This window comes from Anopheles stephensi, chromosome 2, assembly GCF_013141755.1.
Source record: "Anopheles stephensi strain Indian chromosome 2, UCI_ANSTEP_V1.0, whole genome shotgun sequence".
In the NCBI taxonomy this organism is placed as follows: domain Eukaryota; kingdom Metazoa; phylum Arthropoda; class Insecta; order Diptera; family Culicidae; genus Anopheles; species Anopheles stephensi.
The window spans coordinates 31,373,034-31,392,133 of NC_050202.1; the positions used below are offsets into that span (position 1 = coordinate 31,373,034).

A 19,100-nucleotide genomic window follows, 5' to 3' on the forward strand; every position below is an offset into this window, starting at 1 on the left:
CACAAACACTTACACAAACACACCAACCCTCCATGGTCCAACGGAACCAACATCCTTTAGTGTAGTAGCGAGCGGAAATCCCAATTTCCAATTATTACCAATGTAAGTCCCTACTACGAACCAACAGAACCAACAACAATTACTTAACCCAACTAATGAAGGAAAATTCCTAACGTTTTCCCTAGTTTTGTAATTACCAACCATAAAGTAACCATATTTCAATCAATCATGGGCTTACTTCTCGTGCTAGCGGCAATTTTTTCAAACGTTCAAATTCAAATTCCCATCAGCAGAAGAAGCAAGGATAAAGGGACACTTAGAAAGGTTTAAAAGGGTATAGAGAGATATTCGAGTGAGGGAAATAATTCAATTGCCCATCTAACATGTAGTGCTGTACATTTGATTCGCTACGAAACCGAAACCGTTTCATTTTGGTCCATTCGTAAGCCTAACTTCTTTCGATCGGTTTGAACCGTTTTAAATTAAATCACAAACACTACTACAATAGCGAAAGATATCGCAGCAAAGAAAGCGTGTAGACATAGACGATGTGGCACAGACAACAAGAACAACAACAAAAACCCCTACCCAAACGCCATTTAACGGAGGGCGAACGGCGGAGAAACATGGTTACACATTTATCAGCTTTAAACATGTACAAGTGGAGGAGAACCCAGATGTGAACAAAATAGAGACCGGGAACGCCCGTAGTAGAACAGAAGTGCAACGGAGCCTGAGCAAAACAAGCCTACAGAAAATGTGTACCCAAAGCGTACAATGCGAAAGGAAAATCGGTTCGGTACGTGTTGCGAAAGTGGAAAATCGAGCGAACGAAACCAGTCGCGGGTTGTGCTTGCCGATAAGCTGTACGGTATATTTCCCAAAAGGGTTGTCACACGGCGCAGTGTTTGACGGGGTAGATGGAACAAGTTTAAAGAAAAACGAAAATAAAATTACAAAATCAACTAACTACTACCCTAGCGCGGTTGTGTTTTAGTGCCTAGCTTAAAAGCGAACTTAATGTATGCCCCCAAGTCCCACCCATTCGTTGCATTCGATGTCACTGGTAACTTCTCCCTGTTACCTTATATCCTACAAACAACCGCAGCTTTTCACAACCATGTTTTTGTACTTTTTTAGATTAATGTTAGCGTCATCGATGTGGTACAGGACCGAGATCGGATTCAGCTTGGTTGGCGCACAGCACGGTTTCGGCACGCGGGTCGGATGCATCAGATGGACCAGCGTCTGTATGAGCGCATGGTTCGTGGCGTTCATGTGTGAGTTGAGTGGGAAGTTACACTCGCCGAAGCAAAAGAACGCCCCAAACCCGTCCGGTGCGATGATCCAGTCCTGCCAGTTCAGGTCCCGGAAGCTAACGTACAGCGTTTGAATTTGACAGCTCTTTTGCCGTTCCGACGCGGCGCCAAATCGTTCGAGGAAAGGATTTCGGACGCGCTCGGAACGTTTGCCACCGGTGCCGCCCTTGTTGCCACGCCGGGTGCTACGTTTCGTTCGTCCTCCACCCAAGCTACCGCCGGTGATTGATGCGGTTGGTTTCACTAGCTCCGGTCCCTTGCAGTAACCTACCAGAAACGGTTGATAGCGTCCGAAACGGTTCGACAGGATCAAACCTACCTCGTGCGGTAGAATGTCCTTGCGAGGACTCTCCGCGTAGTATACCTCCACAAAGATGCCCTTGTTTGCCACTCGATCTACGATCCACCTTTGCATGGCCTGCGTAGCGTTAAGCTCAACCCATCCCTCGTAGTTGTAGGGGACGGACTGTTCCCCGATGTACTCCAACCGGTGTCCATCTTTAACCGCGTCGTATCCACCGATCAGCGAGGCCCTCACGACTATCTGCCGACCGCGCACGATCGCGTCCCAGGGCCGCTCGGTGGTACGGTTTTTGTACATGCGCAAACTTGCGTACAGCAGCTGATTGTTATTATCGCCACCGGCACCGATCTCCGACGTGTCGAACCACAGGCGATGTCCTCCGCGGTGATGCCGGATCTTGGGCAGATGACGGTTCGCTTTGTTCAGGAAGGACATGATCACGTCACTCTCGCCAATGGCACGCTCGTCGGCGATCGTGAAGAGATTGCTACCGTCCGCGTACCGTTTCCGACGTGTGTGACCGCCGTTTAACTCTTCCGTGAATTTGTGGTAAATGTTAAGCAGGAACTGTGGGGCTGATTTCCTAAATTGCAAAATAAACGAAAAAGCGCATTAGACAAAAGAATGATGATATCACAGGTCGAAATAAACCAACTCTACCTGAGAGAAGGATGAACATGCTGTTTGTTGGGACGATCCGGAAGACCCAGCAGTTCGAGAATTTCGTGCTCGATTTCTTGTCGTTCTTGCAGCTCTACGCTTTTCTCCCGGACGGTTTGATCGACACCGTTGTCGATGTAGAAGCCAGTCGTGTGGACCATTCCGATAAGCACGTACAGCACAGCCACGCTTCCACACAGTTTGAATTTCAGCATTTTGTACCCGTATCTCCGATCGGTCTGATTGTCTGGTCTGGAGGGAACACGCTTGATCTGGTTTGGGTTGGGGTTGAAGCAAAACTGACAACGAACCTCGAGCGTATGGATTGTTTTTATAACAAATCCATAAATTTAGCTTCCGTACCCGTTAGAGAGAAAGGTAGTTGGAAGGAAGGGAGAAGAACACCCACCGGTAAAAAAAAATCTTGGCGCCATCAGATCAGGGTAGAAAGTCCTGTAAACAATACCCCTGTTTCAAGTGTGGAATTTCATAATTCCAACTGGATTCTAGGTAGATTTTGTTTCCAACTTTTTACCCTGTAAGAATAGTCAAGCTCTACCGGGCTAAGAAACAGGGGTAGAACGAATCGTTATATGCACAGAAAGTTTATTATTAATAATATTTAACTTCTGCCAATAATACATTTTGAGTCATTTCTTTTACTCAAATGCCATACATTAAGCCAACTTTAATCATCAAATTTAAAATAAATTTCGAAATATCGTACCTACGAACATTTCTACCACTGTAGTCTGGTGAAAAAACTATGACAATCCTTCAAACGACGCACAAATTGAATCGCATTTCTCTTTTTAGTACAAAATCCTTAATCAGCCAAAATTAAGAAATAGGTATGCTGATTTCGGTATAAATATAATATTTTTTTTATTTTAAAACCTCATCATCGTCTTAAAATGACTTCACAACCATGATTTTGATTCAAAAAAAATGCTTGTTCTAAAAAACAACCTCACAACAGCACGCACATCGCATTGGAAGTAATCAACCCGACCCTATATACGCAACGCCTCGAATTGATACTGCGTAGCTTTTTCACTTCCAAATGTTTACCGTATTCAGAGAGAAAACGACAGAAAAAAAATGCAAATGGCGTACGACGGAGGGCTGTAGTGAATTTTTCTTCGTCACCCGTTTCTCGTGCTTTACGACAGTTTACGTGATGTTTTGGCGGTGCATTTGTGCGCGAAACTAAAGTACAATCGATGACGCAGCGGAGCACACTGGAGTACGCCGATTTGGATGCGGTTCCGTGCCGAAATTCGTTAGTGCATCTTTTTTCCCTACGATTGCACCGCGGTAGTGTAGCTGCTGCTGCTGCTGGTGCTGTTGCAGCCAGCGCGAAGCTGGTGAGCAGCTCGCGAGCTGAAGGTGCGTCGTCGCATCAAAACAATCCGTGACGCGTGTGACCCGTGATCGTTGGCGGTGGTAGTGGTGGTGTTGTTGGCGGTTGTTGGCTGCGCAGTAAACAGATGCTCGGGTTGGTGGGGGGAAAATTGCAGTCATTTCCAACAGCTTGAAGCAAAGTGCGTGCAAAGCTAGTGCCATATCGAACGCCAGCACGGGTACGGATTCAGGTGGGCTGACACGGTGTCAACGACGGTTAACGGTGGGCGCACACATTTTCGCGGGTTTTTTCATTCATCGGGCACGCAACGACCACGACCACGACGATAAGGGCCTACTGTTTCACGACTACCACATTAGAGAGAAAAAACAATCGCAGTAAGCAGAACAAAAAACGCGCGGTTTTGCCGATCTCCCAATACAAACAAGTAAGCACCTTAATCGTGTGTAACTGACATGGATTTGTAGCATATGTAGGTGTGTTGCGAGCTAACGATGACGAAATGGTTACCGGTATAAATTTCATAGCAAAGCCAAAAGCCAATCTTTTAGTCTATTTAAAATTGATCGTGCGTTATTTGAAACAAAAGGAAGTTAAATTGAAAACAGGTGCAAAACCGTGTCCATCGTTTGCATCACGTTTCGCCGCATGCACACAAACCCTTAAACAGCGTGAACTAATTCAATCGTAAAACTTTCATCTAAACAAACACTTCTGTATCGATGTATAATACTTGTCGAAAGCATGAAAATAATTAAAAGACAATTATTTCAATGCTTACATTTCGAAATAATTTAGCAATAACGATCTTTGCCCGATCTGCCTTTTTAACTACCAAAACGTTTAATTTATAATTTCACCTTCATCGTGCAATCTTCATTCGCACCATTTCAGGACAAAAAAAGCTCCATCATGAATGACGTGGGAATGAACAGCAAAACAGAGAACATACTTCCAGCGGCGCCATCCGCCTGGGACCAATTGACGAATCCTTCGCTGGCCGAACAACATCAGACGCAACAGCAGCAGCAGCAGCACCAGCAGCATCCACACCAGGCCCAGTCCCCTCAAATGCAGGCCTCCAGCCCCACCACAGTCAGTGCGCCACTGCTAACTCCCACGAAAACGACACCGCCTGACGTAGCGCACACACCTTCAGGCGCTGCGCCCGGAGCTGTCCCCGGTGCGGTAGGGACAAACTTTAATGAAGAACTTTCCCCCGAGCTTACGCAGCAAGGCTGGCGCAAATTTTGGTCCAAACGAGAAGGGCGACCTTACTTCTGGAACAAGCTGACCGGTGAATCGCTCTGGGAACACCCGGTACTCAACCGTGGCCCGCAACAGTTCGATCCGCTAACGGACCCGCTCGGCATCTGTAGCAACGGGCCGCTGCCTCATCCGCACAACAACTACAACAATTCTCACGCATCGCCTCACAACCATACGTTGAAACGACGTGCCTCGGAGGATACGCAGCATTCCGGTCATATGCCGCCCGTCGGCAGCGGCGGAGGAACGAGTGGTGGGCCACCGCCGCTAAAAAAGTACGTCCTGCCGGGACCGTGGGATCTCGAGGTAGCTACGAACGTGCTCATTTACGAACGTTTACCCACAACCTTTCCGCAACCGTACCCCGAGGTGGAAGCGTTCCGTGGTTCGTTGACGCTGCGACTGGCCAAAACGTACGAGGATCTGTGCAATAAGCGGGAATCGATCGCACCGCCGAAAGATTCCTTCCAGCGGTGGCTCATGGAGCGGAGGATCATCGATCAGGGCGTCGATCCGCTGCTGCCAAGCCAGTGCTCCCCGGAAATCTCACCCCAGATGTACCGCGAGATTTTGCGCGATATTCCGATCAAGATCGTCAAGCCGAAATTTACCGGCGACGCCCGGAAGCAGCTTTCGCGGTACTGTGACGCAGCGAAAAAGATCGTCGAACGGCGGGGTGCGAGTGAGGAGAGTAAAAAAATCGTCAAATGGAACGCGGACGAAGCGTACGAGTGGCTGCGGCGAACGGTGGGCGCTAGCTACGAAGACTTCCAGGACCGGCTTGCACATCTGCAGCGCCAGTGCGAACCGCACATCATCGCAACGGTGCGCGTTAGTGTGGAGCAGCTGTGCACGAAGCTGTACCACCTGTCGGTACAGCACTCGCGAAACATTCGCGAACGACACGCACAGATCCTGAAGGAGCATGGCATCCCGGAACTGACGGCACCGCTACAACCGCCCGCAACCCGCAAGGTGTGGTGCTATCCGGTACAGTTCGCACTGCCTTCGCCGCGTATGCCACAGATCGATTACATCAACGACCGCGACCACATGGTAATCAAGTACACGAACTCGGCCGTAATGGCGGCGCCCGACACGCACGTGGTGAACATATCTCACCTGCAGAAGCTGGAACAGCTGTACCGGTACAACTGTTTCGATGATAAAAAGTTCGATTTCTTCATCGGCCGTGCGTACTGTATGCTGAAGCGATACGCCACCTTCCTCGGGAACAATGCCAATCCGAACCAGCAGGAACCGGAGCTAACGCAAGCCTCCCTACCGGCGGTTGTGTTTGAGTGTTTGCACCATCACTTTAACGTGACGTTCGAATGCTTCGCCAGCCCGCTCAACTGCTACTTTCGCCAGTACTGCTCCGCGTTCGGTGATACGGATTCGTTTTTTGGGTCGCGTGGTTCGTTTCTGGACTTTAAGCCGGTGGCGGGATCGTTCCAGGTGAATCCTCCGTACTGTGAGGAACTGATCGATGCCAGCTTGCAGCATATCGACCGCCTGCTAACTGATTCTGCCGATGCGTTAAGGTAAAGCAAGCGTTGGAGAAACTGTCGCCGATTACTAGATCGGATGGAGACTGATACTGTAAACATTGCATTCCTTTTAGCTTCATCGTGTTTCTCCAGGAATGGAAGGATCCACCGTTGAAATGTTTGTCAAAGATCGAGGATAGCCCGTACAAGCGCAAACAGGTGGTCGTGATGGGTATGGAGCACGAGTACCGTCACGGGCTGCAGCATTGTATACCAAAGTAAGCCAACATGTACCTACACACACTACCGTTTACACCAGTTCAAAACCAAAGATATTAAATTATGACGCATATTTTTACCACCTTTTGAGTTTATTTTTAATTCCGCTTGCTGTAAATCAGAAATCCTGTACCGTATCTGGTCTAAGCGTCTTACACGCTGGCATGCCATACTGTGCCTTTTAACCTTCAACACTAAAACCACCCATTTATTCCTCAGATCGGAGGTGAACTTTAAGAGCATCGTCGGTACGATGGTGGTGTGGTTACAGAATACTGCCGGGTACGCACGATGGGCCCCGACCGAGGCGCGTGTCGACGCACTGCTGGAAGCATTCCGTCCTGGTCGGGAGCGTGATCGGGACAAGGCGTCCGCTACCACCGTACCTGTACAGCCGAGCTGTTCCGCCAGCGCGAGTTCGCCCGATGTGGCGACGGCCGGTAACAACAGTGCGCCGGGCGAAATCTCAGCCACCGGTCCGGGGAAACCGGCGACGCCAGCCACTGTTTAAACAAGGGTGCTAAAAACAACTGTTGTGCGTAGGGTAAACAGGACGCATCAGCTTCAGGGTGATGCACGTTCGTGCACCAATCGGCAGCATACACATTTACGAACAAGTTTCCGTTCTTCTTTTAAAGAATCCACCACAGCCTAGAGACACATTAGTCACTGCGGTACCCGTGCTAAGGGGCCGGCTCTCACAAATGCTTCCGTTTTAGCTTGTAGCGCAACTGCAACACAGACCAATATTTGAACTTCACAACAATCAGAACATAAGCAAATGCACATTTAAACTGTGGACCTTTCACGGAATGCCTATAGATAGTGAGGGAGAGAGAGAGAGAGAGAGCGCGCGCGCAGTTTGATGTGTCCTGTTTATTATCATTAATCTTACTATTGCTTTGTTTGGATCCTACGTCGATCGAGCAGGGTTCGGGCGAGAGGATAACAATATCGCAAAGTAAACCAATCACACGTGTCCGTACGAAAAACGAAAACCTTTTTTTCTAGAACATAAAATCAAGTAGAGCAGCAACTATTTGCGGTTGTAGGGAACATTGGGTAGGATTTGTTATCCGTACTCTCTTAGGCACCGGCAGAATTATAACCCAGATCTCTATATTGCCTCTACTCTCCGGACAGCAGGTAGACAGATGGTGTCACGTTTTGGGGCAAAGCTCCAAATCGGGCCATACATTCAAGCGAAGGCTCGTAGCTCTAAGTGTACAGTGCAAAGTATATTATCTTAAATTAATTGTCCGTGCGTACGATTCATTGGTAAATTGCATAAGGCAATGTGGTTAATACAGCAAACAAAAATACCTGAGTGCACAGGGAAAACGAGAACCAACACACACAGAGAGAAAGAGTGCGAGGAGAAGAGAATACAAAACAGTCAATGTAAATGATGTTGTTTAAGACAGTTTATCTTATTTACGGGCGAGCAGCAGCGTGTATGAGCACCGATCTTCAATTGGCTCGATCCCCGTTTTTCGTTAGCCAGCGTCTCGTGGCACAGAAGGGAAAACTCCCCTTCGCAAGCTATCGATTCGGCAGTTAAGTGGTAGAAAAATGTAGCATCCGATAGAAACAGTTACAGGCATATATATTTATTACAGTACGTTCGTTCGTTCGTTCGATTGATGCTTAGTTGTTTCTTATGGTATAAGACGTTCAAAGGCGAAACACACGTGTTGCGTGTAATGTGTACGTAATAACTAGACCTTACATCTTAGTGTTTCGGATACGGGACAGAAGGAGTAATCAGACAGATCAGATCAGTGCTAAGCTGTGTAACGGTGGCAATTTTATGTTTTAATATTAGCAATAAGATTTAAAGCACAGTGCATGTGAGATTACAGTCTAGCTCTTATCAAAACCTTCCCTTCGCGGCCTGGTTCTCTAGCGTGTAGAGCATTACTTCCAACCATTGCGTTTTTTTTTATATCGTCGGTAACAAAATGGGCAGCGATGAGGCAGATGCTGTGTGAGTGTATGGTAGGGGTAAGCGGGTTTTTAAGGCGAGCGGATCGAAAGTCTCTGATCATCAGTAAATTCTATGTTGTGTCTCATATAGTAGTGGACGAAAAAAGGTACATTTTGTTATTGAAATAGTTTAAACATTTAAATAGTACATCGTTTATTCGGGTAAGGCTAAGAAGAGAGAGAGAGAGAGAGAGAGAGAGAGAGAGAGAGAGAAGGATATCAATATCAGAAAAAGAAGCACCTTTTAGCTAACATCAATCTTGCTGGTGGGGTATGTACATCAACAACCACAAAACCCAAACGTCGACCAAGGGCGTTGTTTTTATTCGCGCGCCCGTCAATCTGTTCAATGAAACAATGTACAAATGCGAACTGCACCCTTTCTTCTCTGAGTAAAACCCCGTCGAAACCCCATACAAAACACAACCGTGTCGTCCTTACTTGAGGCGACAGGAAGAAAGACCACATGGCGTAATAAGCTAATTACTATAAATACAACCAGTTTTTAGATCGAGCCACAATGTTACAGGATTGAACCAATAAACAAAACAAAACTATTTGAAGATTTTGTGTCGCGAGTTTCGCGCCGTGCCGTCTGGAAAAGAAATTATTATTGCTTTTTTGCAGGCTTATTTCCATTTGATTTTCTCTGCTCTGTTCTCTCCCCTAAAATCATTGGAGATGGTTGTCCCGACTAGCGGTCGCCAAGGGATGTCACTCTCAAACTGTACTATTTTCAACATATTCGAGAATTAAGAAGGAAATTGGCCTTTTTGGTTGGTTTTGATATTGATATTGATTGCTATTAAAGCAATTAAGAAATGCAATCTTTTACTGCCTTTTGGAATGACTTATATATGCACCAAGACAGGCGACCACTTTAATTATGTAGAATGATATGTAGCCCAATTTAATTCTGAAAAAATGCCTCGTATTCGTTTTTCGGAATTTGTATTGCAATTATCCTTTTAATTTACCATACGGCATCTGTCCGTAGTAATTAATAACTAAATAAAATAAAAAATCCTTAAAATTACGAAATCGTCACATAAAATTGTATTGCTACGGGTTGCGAAATTCAATTCACACATTTGAGAGTCATTTATTCAGTTTTGCTGTAAAACTATTTTATGAGGAAATCACATTATTTATACAAATTGAATAAAAAAAAAAGCAATAACATAAAAATATTTTCAAAAATTCAAACGTCTTTTTTTATTTAATCTGACGTTTCGCGCCGTGCTGTCAAACTTCGTTCCATTCGGTTCGTGCGTCTTCGGTGTGGTTCGGACCATTTTTTTTTTTGCTCATTCAAAGCTCTCTCTCGCTCTCCCACACACGCATACACTTCATTCGAGTTTGAACACTATGCTGGTCCAAGTGCTCCTCGTTTCTGTGAAATTTTTACTTAAATAACACATAAATCATGTGGAAATGGGGTAAAAAGTGCATTGTGTAGCTTGTAAAACTAGTGCAATAAAGTGAAAGGGTAGAAATTACGTCTCAGTGCAGTAATATTGGGCTGAATGAAGGCCGTGTGTGTCTCCGTTTCCGTTCTACGTCAGAGCACCCTTCGCACAATTCAGGTTCCATCGGTTGCTTTGACACTGTTTTTCCCAACACACAGAAGCACCACTACACACAGGTAGGGGGAAAAGTGGAGTGGATTAGAAAGACGGGAAAAGTTGTGTAAAAAGTACAAGCATTTCCCAAAAAAACACTGCCCCGAAGGAAAGCTCTAGTGAACGTGCAACGACGGTCTGCGAGTGAAATTACGTACCCAGAAGAAACACGCACGAAAATACGAAGCAGCGCAAACGTCCGATTTCCTTCACTGCGTTTACTGCCCTTCTCGCGATCGTCATTGAGCGAGTCGTAAACGGTGGTAGGGAAGAAGAGGCTGCAGCAGAATCCGGATTGCGTCCACGAATTCCGATGCACACGGGAAACAATGGCCTGTGCTAGTGCTTCATCGACAACCAGCATGGAATTGGTTCCGACGGGTCCAACGAATGTCGCAGCCGCAGCCCGACCTTCACGGTTCACGATGGAAGGCGTTGGATCACGGGTCATCCGCGGTCCGGACTGGAAATGGGGCAAACAGGTGAGTACGCAAGGAGTAGTGACACATCTTGCGAGAACATTCCGACAGTCCCGGGCGGTTGTGGTGTATTCAAGGTAAAAGGCGGCTGGATGGATTTCCATTTGGCGATCGGTCGTGTTGGGTTGGAATTAGTGCTAGTTCCGAACCGTACATAGGATTTGGGTCATAAATACCCGTATGCACAGGAAGAGCCAAAGATGCGAAACCCACATATGTGAATGCGTATGAGTGTATGCGAGTTTGGAAAAAGGGAAATCTCTTTTACCGCAGGCAATGCCACACCGGAGTACAGCAGGTAGTGATGGTAAAACGGATTTGGTGCGTTTTAGCTACGAGAGTCCCAACGAATCATCTTTCCTACATCCTGAAAGCTAAATCGGTTTGGGATTATTTGTGAAGAAGGCCGCTCACAAAAGGGAAGAAAAGCATTATGTGTACGGCGCGATAAACGCAGGCAGCAGCAACAAAGCACAAACCAGCGCAGCATCGCACCACAAGAATGAAGTAGCAAAGAAGGCCACGAGAAAACTTCGCATAGTGTGGTGTGCGTGTGTTTGTGTGCGCGCCGCGTGTTGTGTGTTGGTAAAGTGAAGAGTGTGTTAATTTAAAATTTATTATTTCATCAATCAACAACCCACCATTGCACGGAAAACAATTGCCACGGTTCGTCGGCAAGACCTTTGCGACATTGAGCCGTACGGTGGCAGACCTGGCTGATGACTCGTCTACTACTAAACGGGAGTTAATTAGCGATGGGAAATGGGAGAGGGGGTCCCCATTGCCAGGGAGACCAATTTTCTCAGCCTACTCCTCACCAGACCTGGTAATGGCAAATTGTTTGTAGCTCTTTAACGATTGGGATTTAATTGTGGCAAAAAGATGCCGTTTTGATGATGATTGCCAATATGCGCTGTCGAGAGTGAGAGATTGGTCAAATGACGTACAGCTAAAAATTAATTCTAAAGGTGCCCCCAACCGTTTTCCAACGTTCGAATTGCTTTTAAAAACGTAAAATAGATTCCCCGATTGCGCAAAGGGCCGGCTTTCACCGTTTCATGTCTAATCGATCGGAAATGAAAACATCTATCTGCAGAGCAGACGTCTGATCGCTGCCGGCATGAATAGTACAATATTTGCTAACGAAAAAATCAATAACAATAAGAAGGGGCCGATCGCGCCATCAAGCCGCTGACGCCGCTTGGTTTTGTTTAGATCGCGAACAAGATCACGCCTTGAGGTTGATAACGGTTGACCGCAGCAAAGATTTCCGCCTTGTAGTTTGATTGCATTTTGCAACGGTTTGCAGGTTCACGTACCCGTGCGGCGGGATTCTCTTCCGGCATCAGATTGTACTAAGGCGCCGGGAAGGGTGGACTAAGTTTCGACTCTAATGTGTTTCCTTTACTACTCCACTTTCACACTCATTGCAGGATGGCGGCGAAGGACACGTCGGTACGGTGCGGAATTTTGAGTCGCAGGAGGAGGTGGTCGTCGTTTGGGATAATGGAACCGCGGCCAACTATCGGTGTGCCGGTGCGTACGATTTGCGCATCCTGGACAGTGCTCCGACGGGCATTAAACACGAAGGCACGATGTGTGACACGTGCCGACAGCAACCCATTTTCGGAATCCGCTGGAAGTGTGCCGAGTGCAACAATTACGATCTGTGCTCAATTTGCTATCACAGCGACAAGCACCATCTGCGACACAGGTTCCACCGTATCACCACACCGGGTGGTGAGAAAACGTTGCTGGAACCACGGCGAAAGTCGAAAAAGATTGCGGTGCGTGGCATATTCCCCAGTTCGCGGGTTGTGCGCGGTGTAGACTGGCAGTGGGAGGATCAAGATGGGGGCAATGGAAGACGCGGCAAGGTGAACGAAATCCAGGACTGGTCGTCTGCATCGCCCCGATCCGCTGCGTACGTTGTGTGGGACAATGGAGCGAAAAATCTGTACCGTGTCGGGTTCGAGGGTATGGCCGATCTGAAGGTGATGAACGACGCGAAAGGCATGACCGTGTACCGCGATCATCTGCCGCTGTTGGGCGAGTATGGACCGGGCCGGGCACCGAACAACTTCCAGATCGGCGATCAGGTGACGGTGGATTTGGACATTGAGATTGTACAATCGCTCCAGCACGGGCACGGCGGATGGACTGACGGGATGTTTGAATGTCTCAGCACAACCGGAACGGTGGTGGGCATTGACGAGGATCACGATATTGTGGTCGCCTATCCTAGCTCCCACCGGTGGACATTCAATCCGACCGTGCTGACGATCGTTTCGTCACCGATGATGATGCTAACCGATAATCAGCCGCAACTGTTTGCGGTGGGTGATTTCGTAAAGATTTGTAGCGATTTGGAACGTATCAAGATACTGCAGCGCGGACATGGTGAATGGGCGGAGGCGATGGTGCCGGTAAGTGTTGATTGGCTATTTCATTGGAACGTTTAGAGTGATATCCCCAAGAAATATGTAGTTGATGTACAGGATATTGCTTTATTCTTGCGACTAGAATTGTATGCGCCAGATGAAGCGATCAGATATTGCTGTTGCGAATTAGATTCAATGGAAATAAGAGAGATTTGCTACAAAAAATAGCATAATATACCCTTCGCGCTGTTGGCTGTTTAGAATATATAGGGTTAGGTGGATCTTCTATATTAGCTTGAACGATCGCTGGACATGCAGTTACAGGAAAATTGTTGATAATAATAGATCCTTGTATACATGCTCACATAAACAAAAGTGAGAACATTATTTGAACATTTGTTGAACATTTGTATTTGAACATTAAAAAAAGAGGCTATTCCTTTGCAAATCTTATGCCACAAGTAGTTACAAGGATCGCTGGAGTAACTACAGGGTACGATAGAGAGAAGGCGAATGGAGCTAGCCTTGACGCAAAGAAGAATACAGCAAAGTTCAAACCCAATTTCATTCCTTTTGCAGACCCTGGGAAAAGTGGGCCGTGTGCAACAGGTGTATCACGACAACGATCTGAAGGTAGAAGTGTGCAACACATCCTGGACCTATAATCCCCTGGCCGTGACGAAAGTTGTAAGTCTTCACGACCTGCACCTGGTAGATTTCCTATCCACATCCTGACTGATCTCATGTTTCCGTTTCTCATTCGCTTTGCTAGGCTTCTTCCTCCGACGGTGCCACCGCAGTAACAACGAACGGTGAACGTCTATCGGCGATACTGAAGAAGCTCTTCGAACCTCACACTTCCGGCGATACCACAGAAGAGTTGGTAAAAGCCGCCGCCAATGGGGATAAAGCGATGGTGGAAAATTTCCTCGCTGGCACGACGGGACAGAATGTGACACCGTCGTCTTCCAGCATGGACGAAGCACAGCCGGTGGTGAAGGTCGATGTGAATGGTGTGTTTGCTGGCCATACTGCGCTACAAGCAGCTAGCCAGAATGGACACCTTGAGGTGATTGAGGTGCTGCTTCGATACAACGCTGATGTGGAGATCGAGGACAAGGACGGTGACAGAGCCGTCCATCACGCAGCATTCGGCGATGAACCGGGAGTGATGGGAATGCTGGCGAAGGCCGGCGCAGACCTTAACGCACGCAACAAACGCCGTCAAACGGCACTGCACATTGCCGTCAACAAGGGACACTTTAATGTGGTAAAAACGCTGCTAGAACTGAACTGTCACCCGAGCCTGCAGGATTCGGAGGGTGATACGCCGCTACACGACGCAATCTCGAAGGAACACGACAACATGCTGGCGCTGCTGCTTGACAACGGTGCGGACATTACGTTGACGAACAATAATGGGTTCAATGCGCTGCACCACGCCGCACTGAAGGGCAATCCAAGCGCGATGAAGGTTTTACTTACGAAAACCAATCGCCTGTGGATCGTGGAGGAGCGCAAGGATGACGGATACACCGCACTGCACCTGGCCGCGTTGAACAATCACGTGGAAATTGCGGAACTGCTCGTGCGTATGGGCAAAGCGAACATGGACTGCCAGAACGTGAATCTACAGACGGCGCTGCATCTGGCGGTTGAGCGGCAGCACGTGCAGATCGTGAAGCTGCTGGTGCGCGAAGGTGCAAATCTTAACATTCCCGACAAGGATGGTGACACACCGTTGCATGAGGCGCTGCGTCATCATACCCTTTCGCAGCTGCGCCAGTTGCAGGATGTGGAAGGGTTTGGAAAAATTTTGATGGGCTTGAGAAATGTAAGTATTCGAGAGGTTGGTAAATATTTGGCATAAACAGTTTTTTAGGCCGAGGCGTTAATGGCGCCAGGCTTCCCAAGACTGCTTATATGATTTGTTTTTTGATAAGATGAAAAGCTTAATTTATTCCTTCTTTAACGTTTCAGAACACGGACAAGAAAGCATCGGCATCGATTGCCTGTTTTCTGGCAGCAAACGGGGCCGATTTGACGATCAAGAATCGAAAGCTACAAACCCCGTTGGACCTATGCCCCGATCCGAATCTCTGCAAAACGTTGATCAAGTGCTATAACGAGCGTAAGACGGACGACATGGATATGGCCGCGGCAAGCGGCGTCGGCGTTGGTGGCACCGGTATGCAACCGAGTGTGATGCGAGCCGGTCTCCGAACGAACGCCGGCGAACCGACCGCCTCGACGTCATCCTCTTCCTCCGCCTCGTGCAATCCCGGCACGAGTGGGCTCGGTGCGGGCGGGTTGACCCACTCACAGATCGATGCCAACCTGCTGATGGGGTTGAGCAAAATGTCGATCCAACCGAATGCGGCCGGTGAAGCGAACACGAACGTGAGCGTAAATCACAATGCAGGCGGAAGCAGTGCGGCGGTCACCGGAAGCAGTGGACTGCTGGACGAGTGTCTGCTCTGCTCCGACCAGAAGCGCGACACGGTGTTCAAACCGTGCGGACACGTCGTGTGCTGTGAGAACTGTGGGCCCCGCATCAAGAAGTGTTTGATCTGCCGGGAATCGGTCCTGTCGCGGGAAAAGATCGACGAGTGTTTGGTTTGCTCCGACCGGAAGGCGTCGGTGTTCTTTAAACCGTGCGGGCATATGGTGGCGTGCGAACACTGTGCACCGATTATGAAGAAGTGCGTCCAGTGCCGTACACAGCTCGAGCAGATGGTACCGTTGTCGGTGTGCAGTGGTGGGCAGGGCAGCGTTATCAACATCCAGCATCACGCGGATGATGGAAAGAAGGATCTGTTGCACAATCTGAACGCATCGCAGCAGCAGCAGCAGCAGCAGTTGTTGCAGGGTACGAACAAGGCAGGCCTTGGCGTTGCCATGAACAACACGATGTCACCGAATACTAGCTCGATGGCGGCGGGAGGAGCAGCTACAGCAGGTGGTGGTGGTGTGTTGAGCAACAATGGACTGCTGGCCGGAGGTGGCAGCTCATCCAGCAGCAACACAACACCACTGACCACGACCAACAACACCACGGGCGCTACGGGCGTTGCACCGAACAATTTGAATTTGGTGGACGATTTCCAGAAGCTTCAGCAACAGCTGCAGGATATTAAGGAGCAGGTTAGCTTTGGGCATTCGGTACTGCGCTTCCCTGTTGCTGTGGCAAATGCTAACGCACTTTTCTTCTCTTCCAACAGACTATGTGCCCGGTTTGCTTCGATCGCATTAAAAATATGGTTTTCCTGTGCGGCCATGGAACGTGTCAGATGTGCGGCGATCAGATCGATGGCTGCCCCATCTGTAGGAAAACGGTCGAAAAGCGTATTCTACTATTCTAAGCTCCGGGAATGGTGCTGAACGTATTCCTCCATTCCATAGCGTACAATGAACAGTCTCATTGCTGCTGAATAGGTTAAGCTTTGCGCTCACCTCATTTTATTATATTCATCCTCGTTTTACGTCTTCCTAGCACACACACACACAAATAAGCTCATTGACACAATCTGGTGTTGCTGCGATCACGGTACTCTGTTTTTGCTTGAGCCGTTGCGATATGCGTAAGCTTTTGTGCTAAGGCAGGCTGCATTTTCGTTGCATTTTTCCATAAGGTCCATTTTATTGCACATTTATCGATTTTTTTTAATTTAAAATTCTATCTAATTGTGTACTACGACACTTTATATTAGGTTCGATATATTATAAACCCATCAAAAGACACAGACACACGATCGTGACGAGCGATGCCATCTGCAAGGTAAGATCGGTAAGCAAATTACGCGCGCACGCATTTCCTGTACGTTGAACGTTGTTTCTATTGCTTAACAGTCACAGTGATCGTTGTAACGTGCGTCCTTCTGACGAAAGAAAAATACAACACAACAAACCGTTGTAGAAACACCTTTCGGAATAAAAGCAAATCGAATCCCCATAATCCTTCGTAGCTGGTTCGAAATTCTACGACGACACTTACAGGTTTATTGTTCAATCTCCTTCGGCTTGTCGCCCCCACCACTGCTCTCCGCCACGATAATGTCCTTCAGCATTTCCTTCTTCTGCTCGAAGTAGTCCCGGAACCAGAAGATGTGGTCACGCTTTTCCTGCGCCGTGATGTAATGGTTTTTCGACAGTCCCACGCACACCAGCTCCATAAAGTGACGGATCGGGCCCTTAGTCGGGCACCACGGTTCCAGGTGTTCTTCCAGGAAGACGTGCTCGGTAAATGCAACCTGCGCTTCCTCTTCCCGACCCTGCTCGTTGTTGATCGGGAACTTCCAAAGCTTGCCCTGCTCGGTCCAGATGGCCATCTTTTGGAAGTAGTTCGCTGGTGGATGCGTTACGGCCAGCCGAAGCTCGCGCTCGTTCAGCTTCTGCCAGGTGGGAAGCTTGTCCGGACTTTCCTTCAGCGTGGCAAGATCCGTAAAAATACCCAACGGTTCCTCGTCGAACAGTTTCACACTGCCCGGACCGCCCGGTGTTTGGGGCGGTTGTTTCGGGCTGAAACGCTTTCGCTCGTAACGTTCTTTGGGCGATGCAGCACCACGTGCCTGCTGCTCGCCATCTTCCGCGGGACGCCTTTGCTTCGCGCGCTTGGAATCGATCGACTTCTTCACCAGAGTGCTTCGCGTTGGATCACTGTCGGTGTGTTGCTTCTTTGTGCTCCTATCGACAGCCATGCCGGTAATAATGTCGGTCAGATTACTCTCGCCGGTGGCGGGATTCGTTGTTCCGAGCAGCTTCGAAAGCAGCTCCGACTCTGTACGCTTCGCATCACCGCCTAGAGCGGTTGCTACTTTGCGCGTTGCCTGAGCGAGATCCTTGGGCCGCTCATCGTCATCGGAATCCGAATCCGAGTCAGCTTTTTTGTCCTTCGATTTCTTGGCCTTTGGGCGCGGCAGATCCACCTTCTTCACGAGCTTCACCTCGTTGTCGGTGTTCATCATGGCGAGCAGTTCGTTCAACCGGTTGAGGGCAGCTGATGATTTCTTTCCTTCCTCTTCACTTTTGTCGGCTTTGCGGGCCGGTGCAGCCGGCTGGGGCTTTGGCTTATCGTTTCCATCGCCGGGAGCGTTCGAGTCGGATGAAAACCCATTGCTGCACGACAACAGAAGCCGAATGCTTTGTGGCTTATGTAATCTGCACAAACAAAAATGCATGTCGTAAACATGCGTCGCAATGGAAGAAGATCAGTTAGAGGGCTTTCGTAAAACTGATGGTCCATTCTTACCGAAACAGAGGTGCACGAGCTATGTGGAACATTGTTTTAAAGTTAACTTTTAAGATACGATACGCCTGCAGTACCCAGACCGGCTGTGAATTGGTCAACAACTCGTGGGTTTGTTTACAAATTTACCTCGGTTTGCTTGATGTCAAACTGCAGTGCCGCAGCGAACTGTCAAAATTCAAAATTGACATTTCGCATCGTCTGTTGACCGTTGGATTGTGGCGTAAACATGGGCTGGGAAAATCAAACATAAAACAGAAATGTGTTGCGTAAAATTTTCAGGGCAATTCTAATATTAATGGCATATCTCGGATTTTATTGAAATAAAATGTAAAATATTGTATGTTCGGGATGAAAAAATATTTAATCAGAAGCATGTTTTGAACACTAGAGTGAAGATTCTTTCGTAAAAAACCGCAATTAACTGATATCTTATCAAGGAGTACTCACAATTTAACCTCATGCAACGCACACACGCATAGAAACAGAGATAATCCTGCGTACTTTATGTCACCGCTCAGTTTAGTAACATTCTAACCGAAATGTAAGCGACAATCGAGCAGCGAAACTCTGTTGTTATTTTCACTGTACGTCGGCGCTGTTCCGCACGGCTCGTAGCCATGTAATGTGCGAACAAAACACTCCCCCATGGCCTATCACTCGGAGCTTTTACATTCGCATCGATTTCGCTTTTTTGGCA

General features: G+C 48.0%; 4 protein-coding genes across 4 annotated transcripts; 2 read left to right on the plus strand and 2 right to left on the minus strand.

The window, feature by feature from the left end:
• Window positions 1–840: 840 nt before the first annotated feature.
• LOC118507985 (protein 60A-like) lies at window positions 841–2,604 on the minus strand. The gene is made up of 2 exons (XM_036047352.1): window positions 2,284–2,604; window positions 841–2,206 (listed from the first exon to the last, which is right to left on the minus strand). The coding sequence occupies exons 1-2, from the start codon at window positions 2,496–2,498 to the stop codon at window positions 1,093–1,095; spliced, it is 1,329 nt and encodes a 442-aa protein (XP_035903245.1). The 5' UTR covers window positions 2,499–2,604; the 3' UTR covers window positions 841–1,092.
• Window positions 2,605–3,366: 762 nt separating this feature from the next.
• Window positions 3,367–9,236, plus strand: LOC118503163 (mRNA (2'-O-methyladenosine-N(6)-)-methyltransferase). Its single transcript, XM_036036125.1, has 4 exons — window positions 3,367–4,076; window positions 4,544–6,462; window positions 6,543–6,686; window positions 6,907–9,236. Exons 2-4 carry the CDS (start codon window positions 4,562–4,564, stop codon window positions 7,196–7,198), a joined length of 2,337 nt encoding a protein of 778 aa, XP_035892018.1. The 5' UTR covers window positions 3,367–4,076; window positions 4,544–4,561; the 3' UTR covers window positions 7,199–9,236.
• A 1,040-nt stretch (window positions 9,237–10,276) lies between these two features.
• Window positions 10,277–17,110, plus strand: LOC118503162 (E3 ubiquitin-protein ligase mind-bomb). The gene is made up of 6 exons (XM_036036123.1): window positions 10,277–10,777; window positions 12,208–13,200; window positions 13,735–13,842; window positions 13,928–14,989; window positions 15,136–16,299; window positions 16,377–17,110. Exons 1-6 carry the CDS (start codon window positions 10,625–10,627, stop codon window positions 16,515–16,517), a joined length of 3,621 nt encoding a protein of 1,206 aa, XP_035892016.1. The 5' UTR covers window positions 10,277–10,624; the 3' UTR covers window positions 16,518–17,110.
• On the minus strand, window positions 17,106–18,559 carry LOC118503166 (28S ribosomal protein S31, mitochondrial). The gene is made up of 2 exons (XM_036036130.1): window positions 18,404–18,559; window positions 17,106–18,312 (listed from the first exon to the last, which is right to left on the minus strand). The coding sequence occupies exons 1-2, from the start codon at window positions 18,433–18,435 to the stop codon at window positions 17,154–17,156; spliced, it is 1,191 nt and encodes a 396-aa protein (XP_035892023.1). The 5' UTR covers window positions 18,436–18,559; the 3' UTR covers window positions 17,106–17,153.
• Window positions 18,560–19,100: the final 541 nt, after the last annotated feature.

Coding starts and splice junctions, on each gene's coding strand:
- LOC118507985 (XM_036047352.1), bottom strand. CDS start 2,498: ATGCTGAAATTCAAACTGTGTGGAAGCGTGGCTGTGCTGTACGTGCTT. Junction 2,207..2,283: donor CATGTTCATCCTTCTCTCAG/GTAGAGTTGGTT, acceptor TTTGCAATTTAG/GAAATCAGCCCCACAGTTCC.
- LOC118503163 (XM_036036125.1), top strand. CDS start 4,562: ATGAATGACGTGGGAATGAACAGCAAAACAGAGAACATACTTCCAGCG. Junction 6,463..6,542: donor GATTCTGCCGATGCGTTAAG/GTAAAGCAAGCG, acceptor CATTCCTTTTAG/CTTCATCGTGTTTCTCCAGG. Junction 6,687..6,906: donor CTGCAGCATTGTATACCAAA/GTAAGCCAACAT, acceptor TTTATTCCTCAG/ATCGGAGGTGAACTTTAAGA.
- LOC118503162 (XM_036036123.1), top strand. CDS start 10,625: ATGGCCTGTGCTAGTGCTTCATCGACAACCAGCATGGAATTGGTTCCG. Junction 13,201..13,734: donor GGGCGGAGGCGATGGTGCCG/GTAAGTGTTGAT, acceptor TTCCTTTTGCAG/ACCCTGGGAAAAGTGGGCCG. Junction 14,990..15,135: donor TTTTGATGGGCTTGAGAAAT/GTAAGTATTCGA, acceptor TTAACGTTTCAG/AACACGGACAAGAAAGCATC.
- LOC118503166 (XM_036036130.1), bottom strand. CDS start 18,435: ATGTTCCACATAGCTCGTGCACCTCTGTTTCG. Junction 18,313..18,403: donor GCTCGTGCACCTCTGTTTCG/GTAAGAATGGAC, acceptor TTGTTTGTGCAG/ATTACATAAGCCACAAAGCA.